The 27,164-nt window shown below is 49.9% G+C and overlaps 1 protein-coding gene across 1 annotated transcript; it reads left to right on the top strand.

The window, feature by feature from the left end:
• The first annotated feature begins 21,701 nt into the window (after positions 1-21,701).
• Positions 21,702-24,859, top strand: TIFAB (TIFA inhibitor). The gene is made up of 2 exons (XM_059062282.2): positions 21,702-21,766; positions 23,809-24,859. Exon 2 carries the CDS (start codon positions 23,819-23,821, stop codon positions 24,410-24,412), a length of 594 nt encoding a protein of 197 aa, XP_058918265.1. The 5' UTR covers positions 21,702-21,766; positions 23,809-23,818; the 3' UTR covers positions 24,413-24,859.
• Positions 24,860-27,164: the final 2,305 nt, after the last annotated feature.

Here is a 27,164-nt window from a genome sequence, read left to right as displayed (position 1 = left end):
TGGGAGTCCTCCTGCCTATGCAGGGGACACGGGTTCGTGCCCTGGTCCGGAAAGATCCCACATGCCGCGGAGCGGCTGGGCCCGTGAGCCATGGCCGCTAAGCCTGCGCGTCCGGAGCCTGTGCTCTGCAACGGGAGAGGCCACAACAGTGAGAGGCCCGCTTACCGCAAAAAATAAATAAATAAATAAATAAATAAATAAATAAAGTTGTACACTTTAAATATATTACAATTTTGCCAATTATACCTCAATGAAGCTGAAATAAGTACATAAAAGAAATAATAATAAACCCATTTCATGTTAATATAGAACATTTTTATGAAAAATAACTGTATTTTTCAAAACAAAAATTAGTGAGAAAGGTAACAGTGCTTTACATTTTTGCAAATCTCTTTAATATCTGGCCTAATAGAAGACCACTAGATTCACATATCTACTTCTGCATTGAAGCTGCTCTGGTATGCTATTGAAGTATACAAAAATGGAGTCTCAAACAAATATGCAGCTAGAAAAGCAAAGACTTTGCAGATCCCATGTGAGGGTGTCAGGGACCCCGCAGGGTCCTTGGAACACACTTTGAGAACCACTGAGCTAATGCATGCTGAGAGTACTGGCAGATGGAGTGGGATTGTCCAGCCCAGAGGCAAGGGTGGGCTGAAAATGGGTGGGGCAAGAGAGGATGGGCTTGCAGGTTGAAGCCAGTGGCCTGGCTCTTTGGAGTGTCTGCCACCTAGGAACAGGTGGAGCAGAATGTGGGGCTATCTGGGCTTTTGACACCAGCCTCCTGCTCTGTCTACTTGTCCCTCACATTAAGTTCTAAGAACTGGTATTTAAGACAATCTTCACCTTTAAGCACCTTCACACCACTCATTTGTAAAGCTGCTCATCAGGTGCTGAGGTCTTAGTCAAAGGTAAATGTCCTTGGACTCATTCCATAGCATCTGCAAAGGACTGATCAGGGAGAATTTCAGCCTTATTCCAGTCCTGGCATGTGCCCTGGACTTTAGTACCAGCGATGGTGCAATGGTGAGGAATTGGGACATTCTTATGGGGGTCCAGATACCAGACCAGGAATATCGCACAAATTCCTTGATGCCATGGAGGAGAAAAGGTATGAGCCCTCCTTGTAAATAACTGTAAGTAAAAGTAGACATTATTAATAAGAACCTGTTCCATTTATTAAGTTCTCATAAAATGCCATGCATTCCTCCCAACCTACTTCAGAGTCAGATATTATCTCCATTTAACAGTTTTAAGAGCTTACACTCTTGTATGTATGAATTACATTTCTTCCTTTTGGGGGTAACTTTTTAGTTTAATATAATTTCACACACAAAACAGTTGCAAGAACTCTTGAATACCTGGATTCACCAATTGTTAATATTTTCCCCAACTGTTAATATTTTCCCCCGTTTGTTTTATCACTCTGCCAGCCTCTAGATAGATAGATAGGTAGATAGATAGATAGATAGATAGATAGATAGATAGATAGATAGATAGACAGATAGATAGATAGAAACACTGTTTTTTAGCTGAATCCTTTGAGAACAAGTTGCAGACAGCATAACATTTTAGCCCTAAATACTTCAGTGTGTATTTCCTTAAAAAAAGAACATTTAAAAACATAATCTCAGTATAATTATCAAAATCAGGAAATTTAACATTGATATATGCTAATATCTAATGCCCAGTCCATATTCAAATTTCTCCAGTTGTCCCAATTATGTCCTCTTCACCTATCTTCTCTCAAAGCCAAGATCTAATCTAGAATCATACATTGCTTTTGGTTGTCATGTCTCTTTCATCTCTTTTAGTCTCAAATGGTTCTTCAGCCTTTGTTTTTCATAACCTTGACATTTTGGAGGAGTACAGGCTAACTGTTTTGCATGATGTCCCTCAGTATAGACTTTTCTGACGTTTCCTCATAATCAGATTGAGGACTGACATTTTGGCAGAAACACCATGAAGATAATGTGTTCTTCTCACTGCATCGTATGAGGAGGGACTTGATGCTGACTTGTCCCACCAGGGACAACCTTGGTAATGTTGACATTGGTGATGTTAACTTGAAGCTCTTGGTTAAGGTGATGTTTATTGCATTTTAGTGTTTCCTCCATTATTGTTGACTTAAGGGAGACTGAACCCTTAACTACTATCATCGCAATTCTTTTTCAGGTGTGGGCCCAGGTAACATGGGGATTTAGGGTGCAGTTCTATGTTTTTTTCTAATCCCACAACAACACATATTTTTATTTTGGTTTACTCTTATGGGAGATTTCCCAACTATCTTTTCCAAACTTACCAGCTCTTCCCTCCTTCCAAACTTGAGTTGCACTTGCCTGTTCCTGGCCTTTGTCTATGCCTTCCCTCCTCTCAGACATCCCCTGTCTATTCTCTCAGGCATCAACGTATTTAAGGCCCAGCCCAAGTCTCACTCCTCTGGTCTGCTTAGGATGACAGGCTGGGCCCAAGAAGGTCATGTCCAGACCCCTGAGTGTCACCTGGAATGGCTCCTGTGACTGTAGGTGCCCTCCTGCTCCTGTGCAGCTTCCTGCACAGGGGGGACCTAGAGGCAGGATGTTTTTGTGAAACTGGCAGAAAAACTTGCACCAGGGCTGAGGCAGTGGGCTTTGGGATGCAAGGAATGAAGGCTGAGGTCTGAGCAGACCCCCCTCCTCCACAATCCAGACTTCTCTCCTAACACCAGCCCTTGACAGCCCCCATCCAGGGACGAACTCCCTTCTCTCCTCTCTGCCAGGCTCCATATGAGGAATTCAAGTTTCAAGAGGGAAACTTAAAATTGGAGGTCAAATATCATCACCCCATAGTTCAACAGAATGGCCCCATCACAAGGGTCCCATCAAGCCCTCTGGTTTCTTAGCTATCACCTTCAGCTCCAGGACTTCAGTCAAGCTTTCAAGTATTCAGACCCTTCCTTTGCCTGGCTATGAGGCACGCAGACCCCGAGCTGCATGCAGACTGCCATCTGGGGCTCGGGAGGGGTAAGCTCAGTTTGGGTATTTAATGTCTTGCCACTGAGACATCCTGCCCATCCACTTGCAGTCCCCCTGAGCCTCTGCCGACACACGCCCTCCTTGGATCCATTGCCCACAGGATGGGATCTCTGACCTCCCTGTGTCAGGTCTCCCTGGGCTGACACTGTTGCGGAGACTGGCAGATGTTGCCAAGTCCTGGCGTTCCGGGCAGTCTGTTTCCACTTGGGGACAGTGAGTGCAAATTTAGCTCTTGTTACCAGGACACACCTCACTCTGTGTGCACTTCTAATGAGGCAGCACATACACGCACACTCTCACAAGCTGTTAAACTGCAGACACGCTGCAGCTTTCCAATGAGAGAGGATTTCAAGGGTGTATTTTTATAAGGAAGAAATGACATAAGCGTCCCTCTTTGTTATTTAAATTTCATGAAAATCAACTATAGATGGTGTGTAATTGGGCACAGAATAGGGCCCAGAATATATTCTGAAATAACGGGAGCCCTTTTATCAGGTTATATATGAAGGGAAAAAAAAGTCAAAGAAAAGCGAAATCTCCATACAAAATAATGAACTGTTTGAAGGGAGAGAAAAGAGAGACTGGGGATCAAACACGGCTGGGAGAGTATTCAAGGGGCTGGTTTTGAGAAGTCGCTTTGGAAGTGGGGGTTAGAGACGGCATAGGCTGTGATCATCATGGCTTGACTTGGGCTCAGAATTCAAGCTGCACGTGGAACTTCAACCAGGAATCAGGGCCAGGCAAGTGAAAACACAGAAGTCCCTGAAGGTGGGCCAGGTGACCTAGGTCCTCTGTGAGGACAGGAAGGGCTGCAGGTCCTACCCTCTGTTCCCTGTACCCTGGGCTCCCAGAGGCAGGGTGCCTTGGTGGCCAGGCACCCAGGTGATAAAGCAGAGCCAGTCCGGGGGCATGAGTTGGGAGCCGGCCAGACTCAGGAAGAGGCACTCACAGCTCTGCACTCAGATGTTCACTAACAGGCCCCTCCTCAACACCAGCCAGGGGTGGGGCTATGGTACTGGTCCCAGTCTCCCCCAGGCACCTGACTTCATGTGTCAACAGCACAGCTTTTCATCTGTCACTCGCCCTGTGTACACCTGGACCTGAGACTTTCCTTCCCTGAACCTCCACGATGCCATCTGCCTAACAGGGGAGATTATGTCTCTTGAAAAAGTTGCTGTGAGGATAATAATATAGGGTTCGGTGCCCAGGACAGTGCCGTCACATGATACGTATTGAATGCAGGGTATTATTTCCTCTCTCCATCAGCCCAATCCCCTCCTCTCATTCCCTGCTTCCCCGCACGCTGCTCCGCCAGGTGCCCTGCGGATGGATCTCCCTTCAAGCCTGGGCACAGCCCTGAGGCCTGGCTGTGATGGACACCCTGAGACCCACAGAGACAGCAGTTTCCGAGAGGGTGCCCAGAGTCCACCGTGAAACTATGAGAGGCTGAGAAGTCCCCAGGAAATGAACACACTGCTGCTACTGCCACTGCCGGCGCTGCTGCCATGTCAGGGTCAGGGCCGCCGATGGCCGCTCTCTGCACAGACTCCACAATGTCCTCATCTACTCTCCTTCATTTCTTGGAGCAGCAGCTGTGTGCCTGGGGTCCCTGGTCCCAAATATCCCCCCAGGCACAGCTCCATGAGAACACCAGCTCCAGCCTTCCACCCAGACAGTGTGAGGCCGCCCAGTCCAGGAGCTTAGCACTCCCCCAGTCCTCAAGCTCCTGCCCAGGTCCCTCCTGACCTAGTGGTGGTCGCACTGAATTGCAACGGCCTCGTTTGTCCTCCCCATTGGACCGTGAACGCTGAACACAAAGCACACAGCACAGGCCCTGGTACTCAGCAGGCGTCACATCAGTGCCCGTTAAAAGAAGGACAGTGAAAAAAAACAGCTCTTGCTCTGAAAGTGCCGGCGCGGCCCGGTGAACCTGGGATGGGAGGGCGGATGTTGGGATCTGGAGCCCGAAGCGCAGTAGCGCAGATCACAGAGCAGGGAGCAGGGTCGGAGCGCCATCTACCGGCAGCTTCGCAGACCGGCGGAAAAGGGCTGACCCCCGCTGGGGATCCCCGGCATCGCCAGGGCTGCCCCACCACCTGTGATGTCAACAGAGGTTTGCGATACTGCTCCTGAGTCCACGCTCCAAACACTGTACACACTGCCTCGCAATCACCAGCAACCTTGGCATCCTCCTCGAGAAAAGAAGGGTGGGGCCCGGGAGTGAGTAGGAAGTCCTGAATTGCATTGAGAATACTCAGGAAGGGGCTTCTCTTCCACCAGCTCCTACAGGGCAGGAATTTCCCAGAAACTCTCCTCACTGGGAGGCCTTGAGCAGGATTCAATGACTGCAGTTACTGCAGAGCAGAGGTAAGGGCCTGCTCCCTGGAGGAACCAGCAGACTTTGGGGTCAGACAGACCCAGTGAGAATTCCAACTCTGCTCCTTACTAGCTGTGTGACTGGGGACTCAATACTTACCCTCTCTGTGCCTCAATTCCCCCACCTGAAAAACAAGCTACATGACAGTTCCTACCCTATAGGGTTACTACAAAGATGAAAAATCATCTATAATTAGATGCCCAGATCCTCACTGTTCCCAAAGGTCAGGCTTCCCTTTTGTGCCCACCTAGCACAAAAGACCCAGCCTTTAGCCTACTTGGTTACAGTATCGTCACGTTCATCAGGCTTCCCTCTGCGATGCTGCTGGGAGTCTGCAGGCTGAGTCTGCCCTCCTCAAATCCTGGCTGCCGCCGCAGCTCTCATTTCACCTCCCGACTCTAGCTCCCGGCTCTCCTTTCCTCCAGTGACCTCTTGCCACCTCATAACAAGCTCTCCCAGGCCCTGCTGAGCCCCAGAGTCTCCCACCCCAAATGTGGCCGGGGACGCTCCTCCAATACTCCCAAGCCTAACCAGGACCAGACTCACTTGAAAGAATAACAGGAGGGAACCACAGAGCCTGATGGAAAACCTCAGGCTAGCTCCTGGGTGCGAGCAGGCTCAAAGTCCTAAAGCCAGAGGTGGCCCCAGGCCCCGCCTGACCCACTGTCCCTGAGGTCCCTGGCCATCACCCCCTCCACATGGGGGAGCTCCAGCCATGTTGTCCTCCCCCATCTCCAAGAACCCCCAGCCTTCTGCAGCCTGAGAGGAAAATCGCTTTCTTTTTATTTCTGCAAGCAAACCGGCAAGAGGCACAGTTCTGCCCTGAATAAAGACAACCTTTCACTCAATTATACAAAACAAAACTCTCAAGTGTTTTTATTTTGTTGCCTAGAAGCTCTCCATCCCCGAAGAGCATCTTGTTTTTTTCTTTATAAAATCCAATGCCCTGTTAGTTATTTTTCCCCCTTCTCAGAAAACAAAGGAATAGCTTGCTCTCAAAGTTGTCTCCTACAGGAACTAAAAATCAAATAACAACAGTTAACATTTATTCTGTGTTTCCTAATCTAAGCCTCTGCTATAAGCCCTTTGCCTGTTTTATCTCTTTGAATCTTCACACGGACACTGGAAGGCATTTGGTCTCCATTTTATAGAGGAGGAAGAGAAGCATAACGAGGTTACAGGACCCCCCGCCCCCAGCCGCCCCAGGGTCCCATAGTTAGTAAGTGTCTGAATTCAGATTCAGACCCAGTCTAGCTTCTTAAAGCTTTAAGTGGGCAGCATTGCTTCAAGGTCAGAGCATGAGATCTGAAGTCTCCCCCTTCCCTACCCATTTCTAGCCATCTGAGATTTCAAAAGCACCGAGTCCAGTATCACCTGGAGCGCCCTGTTACAAACATGGGTGTCGAGTGCTCAGTGGAATGTCTGGAGCACAGGAGGTGCCCAGCATAAGGGACAATCGATCAGGGCCTGAAAGACTTGTAGCTGGGCAGTGGTGTGGCCTGAGAGGCAGCTTCCTTGTGTCATCCCTTACCTGCCCAGGGAAGGATTTGTGAGGAAGAGGCATCTGTTAGCTCTGCACAGTTCAATAGCTCACATCCCTCCACTGCTGGAAGCCCTCTCGCAGCTCACTGTTGCCTTGGGATACAATCCAAACCCATCACCATGGCCTACATGGAGCTTCAGGGACTGTCTGTCCCCCACCTGGTTTTCCAACCTTCTCCCCATGCCCCCTCCCGAGCTCACAGACAATCCCCGACCAGCCAAGTTGGCTGCCTCAGGGCATTTGCACTTAAGGCCTCACGCCTCACTTCATTCAGTCTCCTGTGAACCAGAGTCTCTCTGGTTTTCTGACTGCGCTGCCCTCAACCCCAGTTACACACCCATCACTCCTCCTTCCTTTCCTGACTCTCTAGAATGCTAGCTCCCTGAAGGAAGTCTTCCTGACTGTGGAAGGCTGAATAATGGCCCCAAGATATATTTATTTCCTAATCCTGAAACCTGTGAATGTCACCTTATATGGCAAAAGAATGAACAATAAAAAAAAAAAGAATGAACAATAACTTATATGGCAAAGGATGTGATTAAATTAAGGATATTGAGATGGTGACATTATCCTGGGTTATCTGGGTGGGACTAAATGCAACCACAAGTACCCTTATAAAAGGGAGGCAGAGGAAGATTTCACACACACAGGGGAGGGTGCCCCATGTAGAGGGAGCAGAGCTAGAAGATGCTGGCCTTGAAGATTGGAGTGATGCAGCCACAAGCCAAGAAATGCTGGTGGCTACCAGAAGCTGGAAAAGGCAAGGAAAGGTTGCCCTCCCTACAGTTTCTGGGAGGAGCATGGCTCTGCTAACACCTCGGTTTCAGCCCCGTGATACTGATTTCAGACTCCTGGCTTCCAGAATTGCACGGGCTGAGAGTTTGAGGTAGTTTGTAACAGCAGTCATAAGAAACTAATGCGGGGACTTCCCAGGCAGCACAGTGGTTAAGAATCCACCTGCCAATGCAGGAGACACAGGTTTGATCCCTGGTCCGGGAAGATCCCACATGCCACGGAACAGCTAAGCCCGTGCGCCACAACTACTGAGCCTGCACTCTACAGCCTGCATGCCACAACTGCTGAGCCCACGCGTCACAACTACTAAGGCCCACATGCTCTAGGGCCTGTGTGCTGCAACTACTGAGCCTGCATGCTGCAACTACTGAAGCCTGCTTGCCTAGAGCCCGTGCTCCACAACAAGAAAAGCCACCACAATGAGAAGCCCGTGCACCACAACAAAGAGTTGCCCCTGCTCACCGCAACTAGAGAAAGCCCACACACAGCAGTGAAGACCCAACACAGCCAAAAAAATGGAAAAGAAACTAATGCACCAACACACTAGTTTACTACTAAATCCTCAGGGCCAAGCCCAGTGCTCAGCACACAGTAGGTCCTTGATAAGTATGTGTTAGATTATTGAATGAAAGTAACTATACCTAAAGAAAACTATCAAACAAATAAATGGGATAGAAAAAAAATTAAGCAGGCAAACATTAACCAAAAGAAATACGGTACCACTATCTTATGAACCTAAGTAGATAGTAAGGCAAAGGATTACCAATGGGGAATGTGTAGGCACCTAATAGCATAATATGGAAATAGATAAAGCAAAATTTGACAGAATTAAAAGGGAAAAGTGATGAGAACATGATCATAGTAGGAGATTGTACTGTTCCTCTCAAAAATGAATAGGTCAAGCTGGCAATGAATGAGTAAGATGGTGGATGTGAACATCACAATTACAAGCTGGATCTAATAAATGAATGCATGGGGACAAAAGGCTGAAGGCAGGCCACAGATCAGAGGCTGAGAGAAGAGACTGAAGGGGCCACTTGGGGGCTGGGGGTTGGAGCTGGGCCCAGAAATCAGAGCAAAGGAGGGGAAACTGAGTGCAAGGGGCAAAGGATAAGCTTCAGAGAGCAGAGAAGTAAAGGGGGTCCGAGCACCTCCGTCTATGACTGTTCATAGCCTGCTCATCACTGGTGAGCTCTGTGACTTCAGGCAAGTGAGGGAACCTGTCGACACCTCAGTGTCCTCCTCCATAAAATGGGCACACAGGTCGACACAAAATTGTCATCAAGGGGGTTCAGTAAGACAACGAACCTAGAGGATTGGCACGTAGTAAACACGCAGTAAACGGCAGCCCTTTGTAAAATTGGAGACTGGGATAAATGCATGGGCAGGCGTGAAGTAAGTCTGCCTGCTCTGGGGGCCAAAGGGGGCTTGGGTCAGAAGGTCTTCCTCCAGCAGCATCCAGGTTCCTTCCAGTGTTCCCACTGAGAGGCAGCTGACCTGAGTCCCGAGGAGCAACCCCTGTCTAGGGGTTCCTGTCTAGGCTCCTGGGGAGACCCTACATGGCTCCCCTCCATTCCCAAGGGCCAGGACTACCTTTCCTGAGGGGTCCCATCAGGCCTCAGGAGCTTTGAAGACAGATTCTATTTATCATCCTCGGATGCATGATTTAACTCCTTTGTGCCTCAGTTTCTCTATCGGTAAAATGAGGGTAATAACGGTCCCTATTTCATAGGGTTACTGAAGGAATCAAATTACTGGATACATGTAAAGCACTCATAGCAGGGCCCACCACACAGTATCAGGACCAGAGACCCCAAGGAACCCCAGTCTTAGACAGACCACCCTGGGATGTCTGCCCCCTAGTCACTGGTAGAACTTTGCGCCTTCATGGTGATTTCTGTTATTGGTCCTGTGGGGACTCATGTACTACAGAAAAATCATATCTTGGTTAACTGGAGGTTACCACACACCTCACACAAGGGCTGCAAACTCAAAGGCTTACAGGAACCTTGCATGTAAAACGGATGGTGAGACAGGCTAGAGGGGACTGAGTGCCCAGCTCATCTCGAGGGCACAGACAGGTACCCTGTGGGAACAGAAGTCCCAGGTGGCCTCATTTTCTGACTTTTCAAGAGAAGCTGCAAACAAGTTTTATATTTCCAAGGTCCTGATTTTAAAATGTTGACAACTTAGACAAAATGGTTAAAATATTGTACTCTAAACTAGCCCAAACTAGCCACCAGTTTCTTGTTTGAGGGCGAAGAATCCACAAAGCAGAGATGCCAAGTCCTGGTGGCTCCCAGCTTAGGCTGGGGTGCCTGAAAGTTAGGACAGCTTTCCCTAAAGATCCAGGGGGGAATTAGATTCCCTGGGGTAAAGCACCAAAACCGCTTTTTTAATTGAGGTATAGTTGATTTACAATATTTTATTAGTTTCAGGTGTACAACATAGTGATTCAAATTTTTCATAGATTATATTCTATTTATAGTTATTATAAAATATTCGCTATATTCCCTGTGCTATATAATATATCCTTATAGCTTATATTTATTTCATTATACATAGTAGTTTGTACCTCTTAATCCCCTACCTCTATCTTGCCCCTTCCTCTCTGCACTGGTAACCACTAGTTTGTTCTCAACATCTGTGAATCTGTTTCTTTTTTGTTATATTCATTTTTTTTTAGATTCCACTTATAAGTGATAACAGGCAGTAGTTGTCTTTCTCTGTCTGACTTATTTCACTAAACATAATACCCTCCAGGTCCACCCATGTTGTTGCAAATGGCACAAGAGTAGTATTCCATCATATATATATATATATATATCTCCCATCTTCTTTATTAGTTTGTTTCATAACCAATTTGAATGTCAGTGCAGCTGTATGTTTGCAACAAACAGAACAAATAAGAGTGTGACATTAATCACTCCTACAATGACAGCAAAATACCAGTAATGAATGAAAAGTTGTATACTTGATTTTCTTAAATGCTGGTGTTGGGAAAAAAAATTCAGTTTATAATGAAAAATCTGCAGACCCTCAACTTTGTGGAGTAAAGAATGAAAGAGAGAGAGGAGGGGTAAGAGGCAGGCCTACCACTCACACCTCTCGGCGTATCTCTGCCACCAAGAGGGAGCAGGGACTCTGAAAGAGTGAAGTCGGCCTTCTGGCCCTCAAGGATGTGAGACTCTGCAGGAGTCCCCGTGAGCTGACCGATTATAAGACAGCCTACTCCACTGAACATCCTGCCTCTGGATACTCAGGGTAAGAATCCAGCAGTGTGCCCCCTGGAATTCACTCAACTGAGTTAAAAACTTACATCCACGCAAAAACCTGCTCACAGATGTCTATAGCAGATTTACTCATAACTGCCCCAAACTGGAAGCAACCAAGATGTCCTTCCATAGGTGAATGGGTAAGTAAACATGTGGTACATCCAGACAATGGAATATTATTCAGCACTAAAAGGAAATGAGTTATCAAATCATGAAAAGACATGCAGGAAACTTAAATGTATGTAACTAAGTGAAAGAAGCCAATTTGAAAAAGCTACACACTGTGGGATGCCCACTATATGACATTCTGGAAAAGGCAAAACTGTGAAGACAGTAAAAATTTTGGTGGCCTCCGGAAATTGAGTGGAGAGAGGGATGAAAAGGCACAGCACAGAGGATTTTTTAGGGCAGCGAAACTACTCCGTATGATACTATAATGGTGACACCTGTCATTATACATCTGCCAAAACCCAATAGAACGTACAACAGCAAGAGTGAACCTTAATGTAAACTATGGAATATGAGTGATAATAATGTGTCAACATAGGCTTGCAGACTGTAACACATGTGCCACTCTGGTGGAGGATGTTGACAGTGCAGGAGGCTGTGGGCCGGGATGGAGGAGGGCACAGGAGAGTGTAAGGGAACTCTCTGTACTTTCTGCTCATTTTTGCTCTGAACCTCAACTTGTTCTAAAAAAGAATGCCTCGTTTTTGAAAAATGCAGGCAAGACGTTTTGAGCGCACAAATGTTGCCCAACAGCGCCCCCTAGCACCCGCGAACTGTGAACTTTCTTATAGACAGTAGGACTTGGAGTTTTTTTGGAAGTACCAGAGAGCAAGAGACCAGGGGAAATTTTGCTTCTCTGAGCTGCACTTATTGATAGCTTGGGTGTGTTAGGGGTTAGAGGGAAGGGCAGGGCGAGGGAAGGAAAGGCAGGCTGAGGCTGGCATTTACCAAGCCCTGGCCCTGGTGTTTTAGCCAGGTTCCCGGGTTTCCAGGCCATGGCTTGTGCTGAAGGCTGGCAAAGGCTGCCAAGCTTGAGCACAGAGACCCCGGGATTTATTGGAAGGCACTGGAGGCACCCCATGGTCTGCTGCAAGCCCGGCAGCAGTAGGGTTTGCCTCCAAACGGTTGAACCGTGGTGGTCATGGGCCTCACCTAGAAACTCTGCAGTTCTGCAAGCAGATGGGCCCACAGGGAATGTGTGCCCACCTCAGTGCCAGGCCTGCTGTCAGCAGGCAAGTGGGTGGACAGGCAGAGGACCACACTTACACAGCAGGGACGTTTTGGGTCAATGGCCACCCAACAGAAATAACCATGCACCAGGCCACTGGGTGACAGCTTCAGCAGGACTAGCTGGTGATTTACGCTTCATAAGGTGATGCAGTCCCAGGGAGCCTCTGGAAAACCACTTGGAGAGAGAGCTCTCTAGGCAGGATTTCTCATTTTCTCATCACTTTTCCATTTTCATGATATAGCTCCCTCCTGGGGCTGAAGGAAGGGGAAAATGTTTTTTATATTATATTAGTGGCCATGTGGAAAAGACATGTTTCCCAGGACATTGGATTCGGGGTGAAGACGCACATTTGTAAAGCATATGTGAAAAATGTCATGTGTGGAGGGTATGAAATATTTGTTATCATGTCTCGGGCTACTCTTGTGAAATATCAAAGGACAGAGAGAGCGAAGCCACTGGGAAGAACGTGAGCGGCTGGCCTTGAGGACACATCCACAGAGCAGGGCACTAGGGAGTGTTTAGAAAAGAGGTGGGCGGGCATGGCGGCATTGTCTGTTCGTGTTTGCTATACTTGCAGAAGGAGTATCAGGAAGGCACTCAGGACACTCAGTACAGTGCTTCCCTATTGGCAGGGGTGAGGGACTTTGAACTCTACTCCTTTTTATCTTTTCAAAGATTGTAAACAATGTGAATATATAAACTTTTCAAAACAGTACATAAAAATAAAGCAAAAAAAAGCCTTTTACATTGTGAGGCTGTGTCTCAGAACAGACTCTAACCTTCAGAGGTATATTGTATCTTTTTGTGTGTGTGTGTGTGGTACATGGGCCTCTCACTGCTGTGGCTTCTCCTGTTGCTGAGCACAGGCTCCGGACGCGCAGGCTCAGTGGCCATGGCTCACGGGCCCAGCCGCTCCGCGGCATGTGGGATCTTCCCGGTCCAGGGCACGAACCCGTGTCCCCTGCATCGGCAGGCAGACTCCCAACCACTACGCCACCAGGGAAGCCCTGTATCTTTTGACTAGAAAAGAATCTCAGACTTCCTCCCTCTAGCCACCACTTTCTCTGTACCCAACGACTGGTCATCAGCCACCCTCCAGTGCACAGAGGCCTGTACCAAGTTGTGTGTAGAAGCCCAGCGGCTTCTACAGAGAACAATCCCCTCTCTCAGGGAAGCCTTCCCCCAGCTAAACTGCAGTCTTTCTGCTGCTGTTTTAGGCCATCCTTTGTTCCTCTCTCTAAGAAGGCAGAGGGCTGATCGTGGGGCTTTTCACTATAGCAGTTCCGAGGTATCAGGTTAGCAGTCAGCCTCCCTCCATGTGAATAAATCTATAGCAGTGGAGCCCAGCTCTGAGCTTTCACACCCTTGAGGAGTAGGCTAGCGGGCTGAGAAAAGAAGACTCAATTGTCTCCCAATATCTGGTTTCCCTTTCATCTATGATAAGACAGCTGTCATTTGGTCACTGAGCAGACAGCTATCATTTGGTCACTGAGCACACAGCTACCCAGCCTCCCTTGCAGCTAGGTCTAGCCCGTGGCTAAGGCCAGGCCAAAAGGATGTGAGTAGAAGTGATGTGGGCAGTTTCCAGGTCATGCCTTTAAAGGGAGAGGATGTGCCATGTGCTTTTTGGTCTGCCCCGGTCCTACTGGTTGGGATGCAGACACGGCAGGGAAGAGCCATTTGGAGCCACATGGATGAGGACAACGCTCTGGGGTTGACAGACTGACAGGCTGGAAAGAACTCAAGTTGCTGACACTGTGGAACCACCATTAGGAGCCCTAGACTGCTTACACCTGGCCTATTAGGTAAGCGAGAAATATATTTGTCTCTTGTTGAAGCCACTGCTTTAGATCTGTGTTAAACCAGCCAAACCTTCATTACACTGGAGAGAGAAAAGAGGGAGAGAGAATGTAGAGAAAAACTTAATGTGGGAATTCTGGAGAAGACAAGATAGGCGATCACCACTTTGCCTCTCTTCATCTAGGTTCAGGCAATCAGTACAGTCATGCTAGCTGACGTCTCCATGCTCTGTGCTTTACATGCACGACCTCAATCTCACTGCATCCTCACTCCCTCGTCATTTTGGAAATGGGAAACCGAGGCTCCGAGAGCTTAATGTGACTTGCCCAAGTCCCTTGATACATTAGTAATGGAGGTGGGACTAAGATTCAGTCCACCTAACCCAAGAGCCACCCTACCTTCCAAAGACCCAGGTTGCAGGTTCTCTGGGTATGGTACCATCCAGACTCTATGCTGGACCTTCTTTCTCAGGTGGCCTCCCACATGCTGGGGGCAGAGACTGTATATTCTTCATGAGGGGCTGTGGCTTAGGGTACTCAACGGGACAGCAGAGAAAGGAAAACAAGCTAAGCGATGAAGGCCAACATGCCCCATCAAACCCAATCAACTCTGGGGCTTTGACAGGGTCAAGGGAGAGACTGGAGGGGAAGAGCCAGGAGGATGTGGGGGCAGTGATTGTAGCAGAACCTCGGTGTGTGTGCAGAGGCTGAGGAAGCAGCAGCCTGTTGCTTCTCCTATAGTTCTCTGACATCTGGCTCCCTTGCACTTGAGTGAGTCTTTGCTCATGCACGTACCCCTCTTGAGATGCCTGCTCCTCCTTACTAACTTGGTCAACTCCTGCTTGTTCTTCAAGACTGGCCTTGGCATCATCTCCTTGAGGAGGCCTTCCTAATCCCCCTAGGCTGGTCTTGGCGCATTGTTGGGACTCTCTTGTCCTCAAGCTTCCCTGCTGGGTCCCACTGGCTGGTACTTGTCTGAGAGCCTGTCTTCTGCATGTGCCTGGACCTCCTTGAGGGCAGGGGGTGTCTCATATGCTTGGTCTCTGCAGAGCCCATCCAGGGTTGGGTGCAGGGGAGGCCAGTTCCCTTGGGTCCCAGCCTGCTCCTTGGGAAGAGGTCCAGAAGCCCCACTTGGAAATACATATAAATGAGCTGGAACTTGGCTCTGGAGGCATGCTGGAGTAGGGTCCTGAAGTGGGGAAGTCTGGCAAGCTTCTGTTCTGTGTGTGGAAACAGCTATGAGTCCCCATGGGCTCTGAGCACATGTACACAGTGGGGTGGTCCAGGAGCTCCAAAGCCTAGGGATCCTACTACCACCAAAGCCTGCACTCCCCAGAAGTTTCCATGATCCACCTCTTTGTCCCAGACTGAGAGGCAGGTCATGTGGGATCTGACATCCACTCCAAAGTGAAGTTTCTGTCTTTCACTGGTTTTGAAATTCCAATTTTTATTAAGCCTGTAAAGGAGAATTAAAAGCAGGCAAGTTAATTTTGCAAAACAAAGCCACAGAAATTGCTGGAGGGCCTTTCCTTTGTTTTGGCAAAATCAAGCCAGATTGCACTACCCATGGTGACGGCTGCTTCCTGAGGTGGCATTTGAGGCTCACAGCCCCAAATCTTGGCCAGGCTATTTTTCTTGGCACCAGAAGCCTCTGTGATTTAGCATTTTTCCAGGAAATTCAGGTCCTCGTCCAGCTCATGATGACTATTCCAGATGTGGAAGGTGGCTTGAGGTATGAGAGGTGGCAGGGGTGAGTGGACACTCAGTGTGGGTAGCACAGGCCCCTCGAACGCCTGCTGCGGGTGGCACTCTGTGCATTGGAGACAAGTTTTCCCTGTGGGAGGTATCCAGCAGTTTAAAGAAGCAGCCTTCTAGGAGGAGCTTTAAACTATGAGCAAATCAAAAGTTCGGAAGTGCTTTGAATCTCTGGGTTTTATGTGTCTACTGCATTGGGGGCTCAGAACTCTGCTCGTGGGCTCTGAGTTCAGGGCTCAAACCTGCAAAAAATGGTGCTCAGTGGTGGCTGTCTGGCCGGAGCTTTATTTAGAAGCTCCCGGTAGCAAAAACATAACAATGACACCAACCCTTACCCTTAAAATCTGTGATATCAGGAACGCCGGGAAAGTGCAGAGACCAAGCATCACAGGATCCTGCTCACAGGCAGGAAAGGGCAGGCACTGAGCCTGGTAAGTGACCCACCACATGGATGATTCATTGATCTGCCCACTAACACCTCCCCGAAATTTATATTGTTGGAAAACAATCCACACTGCTGAGAGTGCAGCATGTTATTTTCTTTTTATTCTTTTCTTTTTTTTTTTTTTTTTTTTTTTTGCGGTAGGCGGGCCTCTCATTTTTGTGGCCTCTCCCGTTGCGGAGCACAGGCTCCGGACGCGCAGGCTCAGCGGCCATGGCTCACGGGCCCAGCCGCTCCGCAGCATGTGGGATCTTCCCGGACCGGGGCACGAACCCATGCCCCCTGCATCGGCAGGCGGACTCTCAACCACTGCGCCACCAGGGAAGCCCCAAGCATGTTATTTTTAACGAAGAGTATTTCTGTTAAACAATATAAAGATGGGAACATGAAATTAACAAAACCTACAAGATGAATTTGAATGCTTTTTGTTTTGTATTGTAGTCAAGGTATGTAAAATATTTTATTCAACCAAATATGGTCAAATATGGTAAACTGTCACCATCAATCATAAATGTTATCTTAAGATAACTATTTGAAAGAAAACTGGATATCCACATGAAGTTGGACTCTGGATGCCTACCTTACGAGGTATATAAAAATTACCTCAAAATGGATTAAAGATCTAAATGTAAGAACTAAAACTATACAACTCTTAGAAGATAAACTTCATGACACTGGATTTTGCAATAACTTCTTGGATGTGACACTAAAAGCACAGGCAACAAAAGTAAATATAGGTACATTGGACTATATCAATATTTAAAATTTCTGTGCATTCAAGGACACAACAGAGAGAAAAGGCAGCCCATGGAATGGGAGAAATTATTTGTAGATCCCATATCTGATAAGCGGTTAATATCCAGAATATGTGAAGAACTGCTATAACTTAACAACAGAAAAACAAATAACCCAGTTAAAAAATGGGCAAAGGACTTAAAGGAGACATTTCTCCAAAGATGATATACAAATGGCCAACAGCACATTAAAAGATATTTAACATCAGTAATCATTAAGGAAGTGCAAATCAAAACCACCATGAGATATCCCCTCACACGCATTAGGATAGCTACTATAAAATAAAATAAAATAAAATAAAACACCCACAACACAACAACAGAAAATAACAAGTGTTGGCAAGGATGTGAAGAAATTGGAACACTTCTGCACTGTTGGAAGGAATGTAAAATGGTGAGGCCACTATCGAAAACAATAGGGCAGATCCTCAAAATATTAAAGACAGAATTAACATATCCAGAATTTTCACTGCTGGGTATATATCCAAAAGAACTAGAAGCAAGGTATCAAACAGGTATTTATACATCATATTCCCAACAGCATTATTCATAATAGCCTAAAGCGGAAGCAACCCAAATGTCCATTGACAGATTAATGGATAAACAAAATATGGTATATACATACAATGGACTATTATTCAGTCTCAAAAATGAATGAATTCTGACACATACTAGGACATGGGTGAACCGTAAAGACATTAAGTTAAGTGACATATCCCGATCACAAAAGGACAAATACTGTATGATTCCATTTATATGAGGTATCTAGAATAGTCCAACCCACAGAAACAAATAGAATGGTGGTTGCCAGGGGCTGGAGGGAGGGCGAAACGGAGAGCTGTTGTTTAATGGGTTTAAAGTTTCAGTTTTGCAAGCTGAAAACGTTCTGGAGATTGTACAACAACATGAATATACTCAACACTACTGAACTGTGCATTTAAAATAGCTAAAATGGGAAACTGTGTTATGTACATTTGACCACAATTTAAAGAAAGATAACTATTTGCAGAGGAACAGTTTTGTTTTTTTTTCCTCCATCCTCCTGCTGTCAGATCTACATGGAGTACTTCTAGGCACCTAAATTGCCACACAGAGGTTTTTTTCATGGTATGTTAAAAATCTGCCTTTGAAGACATGCTAATTTCAGAATACATTTTATTCCTAAACTTTAGTTAAAGTATTTATGCTAGGCTTTTACCTCACTTAATTAAAACAAAAAACCCATGTTTGATGTGTGCTGTGCTGTGTTTGGGGCCATCTTTCCTGGCCAGCTGAATTCTTTAAATAAGATCAAGCTGTGTTTCTTCAATATGGGTTCTTGACTGAAAAAGAAAGAAGCCCTTGGCAAATCCTTTTGACCAGGTGAAAGCTGATCCCTCTCCAAGTGTTAGATGAAGATACTGGCTGTAGGGCCAGGGAGGTTGGGCAAGCATGATTATCCCCATTCTACAAATGAGGACAGTGAGGCCCAGAGAGGAAAAGCAACTTGCCACAAAGTATGTCCATGGCAGAGCCAAGGCTGGGCTCCCGGTGAGGGTTCCCTCCCTGCCCTGCAGCCCACAGCTGTGGATGCTGTGGGTGAAACAGGAGGGGACAGCACACAGGCCAGGATGCAAGACGCCTCTGCCTCCTCCTTCCCCAAGCCCCTCCTCCTTCCCCAAGCCCCTCCTCCTTCCCCAAGCCCCTCCTCCTTCCCCAAGCCCCTCCTCCTTCCCCAAGCCCCTCCTCCCCAGACAGCCTAAGGGACAGCCTTTAGCTCAGTGGGGAAAAAGGAAGTAAAAGCACAAGGTAATTTCTGGGCTTGCTGACACTGGCTCTACGTGGCCTGACTCTCCCACCCCACGGTGAGAGCCCAGAAGGCCTCAGAATTCCCAGGCACCATGTCTCCGGGGCCTGCCCCATGCATTGGTCAGGACTCCATTATTGGATTTGGCATAAAGTAAAACAGACATATTAAGAACACAGAACAATAATGAAATTGGGCTTAGCAATGACCCCTGGAATAGGGGAGGGAGCATGGCAGAATGCTCACCACCTCTGGCTCTGGAGAAGGTGGAGGTCACCCACGGGGCCACGCTGGACAGCCCCACCTGTGCAAGGAGGCCCCACCAGCACTCGGGGAGGGAACGCAGCAGGAATAAGCAGCCAGGGCCATCCCTCATAGCCATTTCCTTCACCCAGCCCAGCCCAGCCATCAGAGGTTGGGGACCCAAGGCCCAGAGAGGGGAAAGGGCTTGCCCCTTGGGAATGCAGGAGTTGAGGGCAATGATCTGAAGATCAGACCTAGGTTTGAGAGGCAGCTCTGTGACCTTCTATGTGGGTGATCTTGAGTAAGTTACTTAATTGTGGCTCTGCTCTCTCATTTGTGAAACAGTTAATATTGGAGCCTCTCCCACAGGTGTAGTGACGATTAAATAAGACAGTTCATATAAGGGCTTAGCACAGGACACAGGATAGAGTCAGGACTCACTCAATGCTCATTTCATTACTGTTTTCAAATTCAAATGCACCGTCACTGTCATTGTTACCATTCTTATTAGCCAAGGGCATAGAGAAAAGCGTGGGAGAGCCCTTCCAGCAGCTGGGCAGCTGACTCCACCTTCCTCCGCCAGGTGCCACCCCACCTATCATCGGTTCCACCTGGCCAGCTCCCAGTCATTCTGCCCAAGTCAGCACAGCGTCCCCGCCTCCAGGGTGCTTCCTGGTGCTCCCCACCCCTGGCAGTTTAGGTGCCCCTCCTGGGTTCATATTCTGGGCATCCCCCCCATCACAGCACGCCATCGTTACAAGTGACAGATAATTTTTTCCTTACCTGACGGCTCAGTGGGGGCAGGGAACACTGTCCTGATGATCGTGGTAACAACCGCTCCATCCGTATCCTGAGCGCTTAGTGAGCACGAAGTGCTGGCCTGGGCCGAGTGCGGTGCATGCCTTTCCTCCAAGGGGGCCGCCCCTCCTTGGAGAGGATCATGGCTACTCCGTCTTACAGGTAAGGAAGCAGACCTGGCCTCTCACCCTCGCTGTGCTGCGTACTAAGTTGGTCCCTGGGCAGGGGCACATCTGTCCCAGCACCTGCCCTTATAACCAACCGCCGCTCTGCGGGGCCTCAGCCTCTGGCTTCCTGCTCTGTCTCCACGGTCGGAGTTGGTGTCCTCTGGTGAGATTTGCTGTAGATTCACCTTGGGCCATTTCAGGGCATTCTGAGTCAGAGAAACAAGGACCCTGTCGCCCTCCCTCCCCAGCAGTCCCAAGAACGGGTCCCCCAGACTTTCACCGTCCGCCCCTTTCTGCCCAGAAGAGCTAGCCACCGGGTTGAGAGAGGCTGCCACCTGGTGGCCACAGGCTATCAGGACACGCGGGGACGTCCTGATGGAGATGCGGCTGGTGAGCGGCCCCACTGGCTTGGCAGGCTGGAAGCAGGGCCCTCTCTGCGGAGCGCACTGCCAGCCAGCCAGCGGAGCACACGCTGGAGAAGGTGGGGCAGCTGGACCGCACAGAACACCACCCATGAGGCACGATAGCTTCATGTTTAGGCCCGGGAGTACAACAGACTGGGCCCAAATCCTGGTTCGGACATTTCCCAGACGTGATCTTCATTAGTCGAGTGATTGCTGTGAGCCTCAGCTTCCTTTCCTGTATACTGAGTAGCCTTCTTCTCCTGGGTTAGGGCCACGTGTCCCAGCCAGAACTTGGAGATTCTTTCTAGAGCATCCGTTTTACTTCATTATCGTTTAAAAATGGAATTTCTATTGAACTCATGCAAATTATGTATTCAGCTCCAGAATTATGTTTGTCTTAAGCAAAACCTGAAGGCTTCTGAGAATGTGGGGTTTGTGCAAGCTGTCAGTCGGCTCTGCCAGCCCCTCTCCCCAAGACGCATCTGCACTCGACTCTGGTGTTCTACCTACCAACCCTCCCCACGTGCTTGGCACTTTGCACATGTTTCATTTAGCCCTCACACAGCAACAAATTATCCTCATTTTACAGAGCAGAAATCAGGTTCAGGGAGGCTGAGTAACTTATCAGAGGGCACGCAGCTGCTACAAGAAGGAGCCAAGCCTCAGACCCGAGTCTATCTAACAGTAGAGTCCTGTCTGCCCACCATTGTAGGAGCCCCGGAAGCTGTCCTTCTGTCTCCGAGCTCTCGAAAGAGCACGACTGGGAGCGTTTGCTCACTGATGTACACTCCCCAGAGTCCTGACACCAGCCAAAAGAGGCCGTCCTAGCCAAGGGCCCCCGCCGAGCAGAGAGAAGCCAGCACTTCACTCCCTCTGCTCTCACCTCCCCTGGCTCTCCCCCTTCCCCACCGGAGAAAGGCCAGACAGTTACCAGCAGCCTTCCTGCTGGCCCTTGGGAGGTGCAGCTGGGCAGTTCTTCCTCTTGTCAGATAAGTTCCCTGGCTGTTTCAGTTCTCTCTCTCGCTGGAAGCTGCTGGGAACTGCTGGGAACTGAGTTATGAGGGAACCCAGGGGCCTCTCCTAGCAAGGGTCCCAGACTGGGGTTTCCAACCTCTTAGCAGTGGGGCTGCACTTCTGCAACAAGAAATTACACTTCCGTTTTCTTTCCTAAAGGGAAAAAGGAAGAAAGCAACAAACCTGATGAGCATTCTGACGCATCACTTCCCCAAATCGCAGCCATAGTTGCCACCCCCAGACCTGCCCCAGCCTAGACCCACTTCCTCCCAAGAGCTCACAGCTGCAGTGCTGGAGTCAGATGTGACCCTGGAAGTAAGGTAGGTGGAGGTCAGAGACTTGAACTCACAGTGAGGGGAGAAGGCCTGATGGGACTGGGACGGGGCCCCTGCCGGCTCCTCGCCAGGCACAGACCCCAGAGAGTCTTCCTCTGAGTTTCCGCTTCTCTGGAACAACTGGGGTCCTGGAGCAAAGAGAAGGCCTCTGCAGGGGCTCTGCGCCAGCAGGGGGGGTTTCTATCAGCTCTGCAGGACTCAGCAGAGCAGAGACTAAGGTCATAAGAGCAGTGTTGAACCCTTTTTTCTGAGGGATTCTCTTAGGGTCCCTGGGCCATGGGATTGGTTCCTGGAAGTGAGCTCTGAACTCCTGGCCAGGCCTGAGGACTTGGCTGTCCAGCTCAGCTGTCCTGGGTCTAGTTTACACACACCTCAGGGAGAGGCTTTCTGCAGGCTGGGGCAAGCAGCAGGGTGTGGTTGTGGTGTGTCTGTGTGGGGCTGCGTGTGTGCATGAGGGAAAAGGGTGTGCCCTAAGGGCTCTGCACTCACTATCAGATTGGGAGGTTCTCATCATTACTTCACCCAAAAGATAGGGAGTCCAGGGTCTGGAGGGACTTGGAGCCTGTCCCACAGCCTTTATGGACCAGACTCTCATGTGGGGTCTCTCTGGACTTGATTTCCCATGATTTTCACATGTGTGAGCCTCTTCTCATTTAGCCATTTGGCAGGTGTGCCCCCAGACACTTGCTGTGGCCAGGCCCCGTCTGGACCGGAAAGTGGGACACGGCATGAAGGCAGCTCTGCCCTCGGGAGGCCTCAGGGACCACAGGAGGAGAGGAGCACAGGGGAGATGGGGCAAGGACCCACATAACTGACACGTAATGGAAAAGGGACTGAACGGAGCAGCCCCGGGAGGAGTCTCCTTGTTGTGAGGGTCTGAGTGCAGAGAGAGGAAAAGAGCTTCATGGAAGAGGTCACATTTCAACCGGGCCTTGAGCAGTTTCGGATGGAAGATGCATTCTCAGGAGAGAAAATACTGTAAGCAAAAGCCTGGTGCTGGGAAAGTATACACTTAGTTATTCAGATCCACTCAGTCCTTGGTTCCTGTAGAAGGTGGTGGCATGTCCTAGGCCACATGGGGTTGGTACATGTGCCAGAGAGTTTATGTTCCCTAGATCCATGCAGGAACAGAGCCTTCCTGCATGTGCCAGTGAGATTCTAAAGGACAAATTTCTAGAGCTGGAGTTACAGAGGCAAGTGACATGTGCATTGCACACTGGCAGATATGTATGGCCAGTTGAACTCCATGGAGCCCCATCAGTTCTGAGAGAGATCTCAGCTCTTTCCGAGTTCATCACTGGGATCTGTCTTCTGCCCCAGACAGTGAGGAGGGGATGCTTGTGGCATTCGCGCACATAGGAGCACTTAGAATGTGCTAGATGTTTTTGTTCTTCCTTGGGGTCTCCAGGCAGCCTTTCTGATCCCCCAGGAGCAGGCGGGGGTCCCCTCTTCTGTGTCACTCCACAACGCCAGGAGCTAGAAACCTCTTCTTCTTTCCCAGCTGGGGGTTCCTGTTGCTCAGCTCCTCCCCAGCCACTAGTCAGTGCCTGGCTCAGAGGAGGGCTCAGCAAGCATTTGTTGTGTGACTGCTGGATACAAGGAAGGTGGATCCTACCTTCTGTCCTTCCCTTTCCATGAGGCAGGGCAAATTGTCCCCAAATGCCAACAGGCCACCCAAACCCCACCACACGGGCTGGTATGCCTTGGACCTTGCACAGACAAGGATCAACATACCTACGTCTCAGAAGAGAGAACTAAAATTTGGAGAGTGAGTAGCATGCCTCACTCAGAGTGTGTTAGGGATGAAGCTGAGGCTAGAAGCAGCGGGCCTGAGCTTCCACCCCGGCTCTGGCCGTGGCTGCAGCCTGGCTGGGGCAGAATGACTGCATGGACGTTCAGTGCCCGGCCCTGCTTGGCCAGAGGTGGCTGGGAGCCCCTGAGGTGGGCAACAATGTCTGGACTCAGGGAATCACAGAGGAGTGTCTGCCTCCACCCACGCCTGTGTGTCTGTGCTCTGTCTTTCTTAGGCTATCGTCCATGGAGAGGCCCCTCACGGTCCTGCAGGTGAGCCTGTACCACCCCACGCCGGGCCCTGCCACCTTCGCCAATGTCCCTCCGCAGCTAGAGCACGACACCAGCCCACTGCTGGTGGGCCGGGGCCCGGATGCCCACCTCCAGCTGCAGCTCCCTCGCCTCTCCCGCCAGCACTTGTCACTGGAACCCTACCTGGAGAAGGGCAGTGCCCAGCTGGCCTTCAACTTGAAGGCTCTGAGCCGCAAGGGCCGCGTGAGGGTCAACGGGCTGACGCTGAGCTTCCTGGAGCAGGTGTCCCTGAGCACCGTCAACAGGGTCACCTTCTCTGGCATGCAGATGGTGGTCCACATCGAGGGAGGCACCTCCCTGGAGGCCTTTGTCTGCTGCTTCCAACTCAGCCCCTCACCCCTGATTTACAGGCTCCAGCCTGAGGAGACCGACGAATGGGAAATCATCCCCCAGGAGCAGCCTCCCTCAGGTTCAGGGCAGCGGGCTCCGGGTCACCTGGGGCTTCTCGACAGCCCTTCCCAGCCCAGCCCTGGAGGAACACCAGAAATACGGCTCCAGAGGGAGCCCCCAGACAGTGCGCTCTGCTAGCCCCGCCGGCCACCCCGGAGCAAGCCTTAGCTGAAATGGGACTTGAAATAGTCAAGCTACATCATGCAAGGTTGACAACCCAGGCCTGCCGCGTAATAATGAACCTATTCTGCAAGCATGAACCACCAGGGGTGAGGGGAGTGCCCTCGGCATCCACAGCTATGCAAGGTAACAGGAACTTCATATACTTTTAGAGGCCCTGAAGGGTTCTGGGAGCCTCTCTCAGCGTTTCCCCACATTCCCCGCTCTCATCTGACTAGGAGTTACTTTATGTTGTTAATTTTGTGTGCCGCTTAAAAGCTGGAGTTTGAGGTTGCACCAGGAATGCATGGACACATGTAACAATTACGTTTGTGGTAGCTTGGGGTTATGTTGGGCTTTCAAATACCCACAGGCACTCGGGGCTTAGGGAAGCCTGTGTTTAATAAACTGCAAGTATTTCATTAAGCTGGCATACCCAGTAGAATTCCCTGATCCCCAGATGGGCCGCCTGCACGCCACATCGTCACGCAGAGGCAGGGGCGGGAAATAGAGAAGAGGTGTAAGAGGAAATTGGCAAGGCGGGGGCTCACTGTTCTGGAAGGGATGAAGGTAGAGCTGAGGGCTTCCTGGGGAGGGGGACCTGGGGGCTGGGCCTGCCCGGAAAATCATTGTCACTGTCATCCTCTCCATCCTCATGCTCCCCCACTCTCACTTCTGGATCAAAGCCTTGGCTGACCAGAGAGCAAAGGTCTTCAGGGGAAGGTAGCTTCCCAGAGCAATGGGCTCTTCCAGGACTAATTCTAGGAGAGGGCGTGGTGGGCGGTTGTGACAGAATACAGTTCAGCAGTTATTTCACTCAAGGGTGGGTCATATGCCAATAGGGGTGGACTAGTAGGGGATCAAGAGTGGGCTCATTTTCTCAGTGCCTGTTGGGAGGTATGTGCTGGGGAGCTGAGCACAGGCAGCCATGCTCCATGCCATCCTGGGGAGGGGGAGTGTGGTTCAGAAACCATGTTCACCTGTGTAGTGAAGGGAGTGACCTCAGACCCAGATGGTTGCCATCAGCCTTGACCCTGCTCTACAAGATCCAAGGCACTGAAGCTGCCCGCTAGCTGGCTCACATCCCAAGGTCTGTAACCACCTCCAACAAGGCTTTCAACACTCCTCACTTCCCGCCCAAGAAGAGGGATCCTTCTGCACCCAGGGTAGGCTGCAAGGAAGTTCAAACGCACTGCCAGGCCTGAGCATCTTCTCCTTGGGGAAAAGATAGCAGTGTGCAGGACCCAGACTGCCCAGACTTGGGAAGATTCCATCCGATAGGGAATGAGGCAGACACACTCAGGTCACAGCCACAAAGCAGAGGAGGGCAAGGGACGTGAGAAGAAGGGGCTGTCCAAAGCTGGGAATGGCCCATGGGGCCGCCAAAGCAGTCCTTCACTCACCTTTCACCAAGCACCTACCTTGTACCAGATGCTGTGCAAAGCCCGGGGACCCAGCAGTGAACAGGCTGACTAAGGCCCTGCCTTCAGGGAGCTTACCTGGGACTCAGGAAAGACATGCACTCAGAGATCATCACTGTGGGAAGTGCTAGAGACATTGTGTTTTCTCTCTCTTCATGCTGGTGTCAACCTCAGCTCTACTATTAAGTGGCCGTGTCTGGTGAATGCTTACTATGTACTCCGTGCTCTGCTAGGTGCTGTGTACATTCCCCCACTTAATCTCCACAGTGCCCAGATAGACAATGGTATTAACCACATTGTACAGATGAGGAAATTGAGGCTCAGCAAAGTGAAGTATCTTGCCCATTGTCACGCCACTCACTAGCTGTGTGATCTTGGGCAAGTGACTTAGGCTGCTTTGGTCTCCATTTCTCCTTCTGGAAAATGGGCAAAATGATAGCACCTCCCCACTGGAGCCAGCCAGTGGGCTGTGAGGGTTTTAGGAGGTGGCACATAGAAAGCACTTAGTGCAGCACCTGGCACACAGCAGCCACTCAGTAAGCGTTAGCTACTATCGCGAGACCCGAGAGAGGGAAACATATAGGTCCTGACCCAAGGGCTCACCTTAGACAGGAATAGGGAGTGAGAGAAGTCTGGGAGCCTGGCGGGATGGCTCCAGAGCCTGAGGGCTCATCCACGCTCTGTGATTCCCTGATGAAGCATTTTGTCTTAGCCATGGACCTGGTGGGCAGTCAGGAGGGGGTTTATTATTGTGAACGTTGGCACCAGAAGGCCCAATATTCAGGGTTTGTAGAACGGGAGACACACGGTCAGGGCGGGTCAGCAGCAGAAGCTTTGTGTGGTGTGGTCTGATGAGGCCCACTGTTTTGGGGCTGCCTTTATTTTTCACACAATGGTCCCTCCACAGACCGAAGTGCTCCCCAAACTATGCATTAGGGAGCAGCAGCCCTTTGCGTGCAGAACTGAGAAGCCACTGCCTGAAGGCTACACCTGAACATCCAAGGCTGAAGAGAGGAAGCTGGCTGGTGGCTCCCCAGAGGCCCCAGCGTGCAGCTCCCCTGCTCCACCAGGGAACCTTTGCCATAGACCAAGAGTCCTCTTCCTTCCAGGAAGGAGCAAACCCAACCCAGCTGGGGGCCTATGAGAGGGAGCAGCCCACCTCCTCCCTGGGGGAGTCTCTGACTTGGGGTGAAGTCTGGGAGGCCCTCTGGGCCCCAGGATGGACCGTGCAGCAGGCGGGAGGAGGGCAGACCAGAGGCAGGGCAGAAGGGAGCCAAGAAACACCCAGCTTGTTGTTTCAGACTCTACCT

Source organism: Kogia breviceps, chromosome 4, assembly GCF_026419965.1.
Source record: "Kogia breviceps isolate mKogBre1 chromosome 4, mKogBre1 haplotype 1, whole genome shotgun sequence".
Lineage (NCBI taxonomy): Eukaryota > Metazoa > Chordata > Mammalia > Artiodactyla > Physeteridae > Kogia > Kogia breviceps.
Note: the sequence above shows the minus strand (reverse complement) of the source record. Positions and strands in the feature narration are given on the sequence as shown.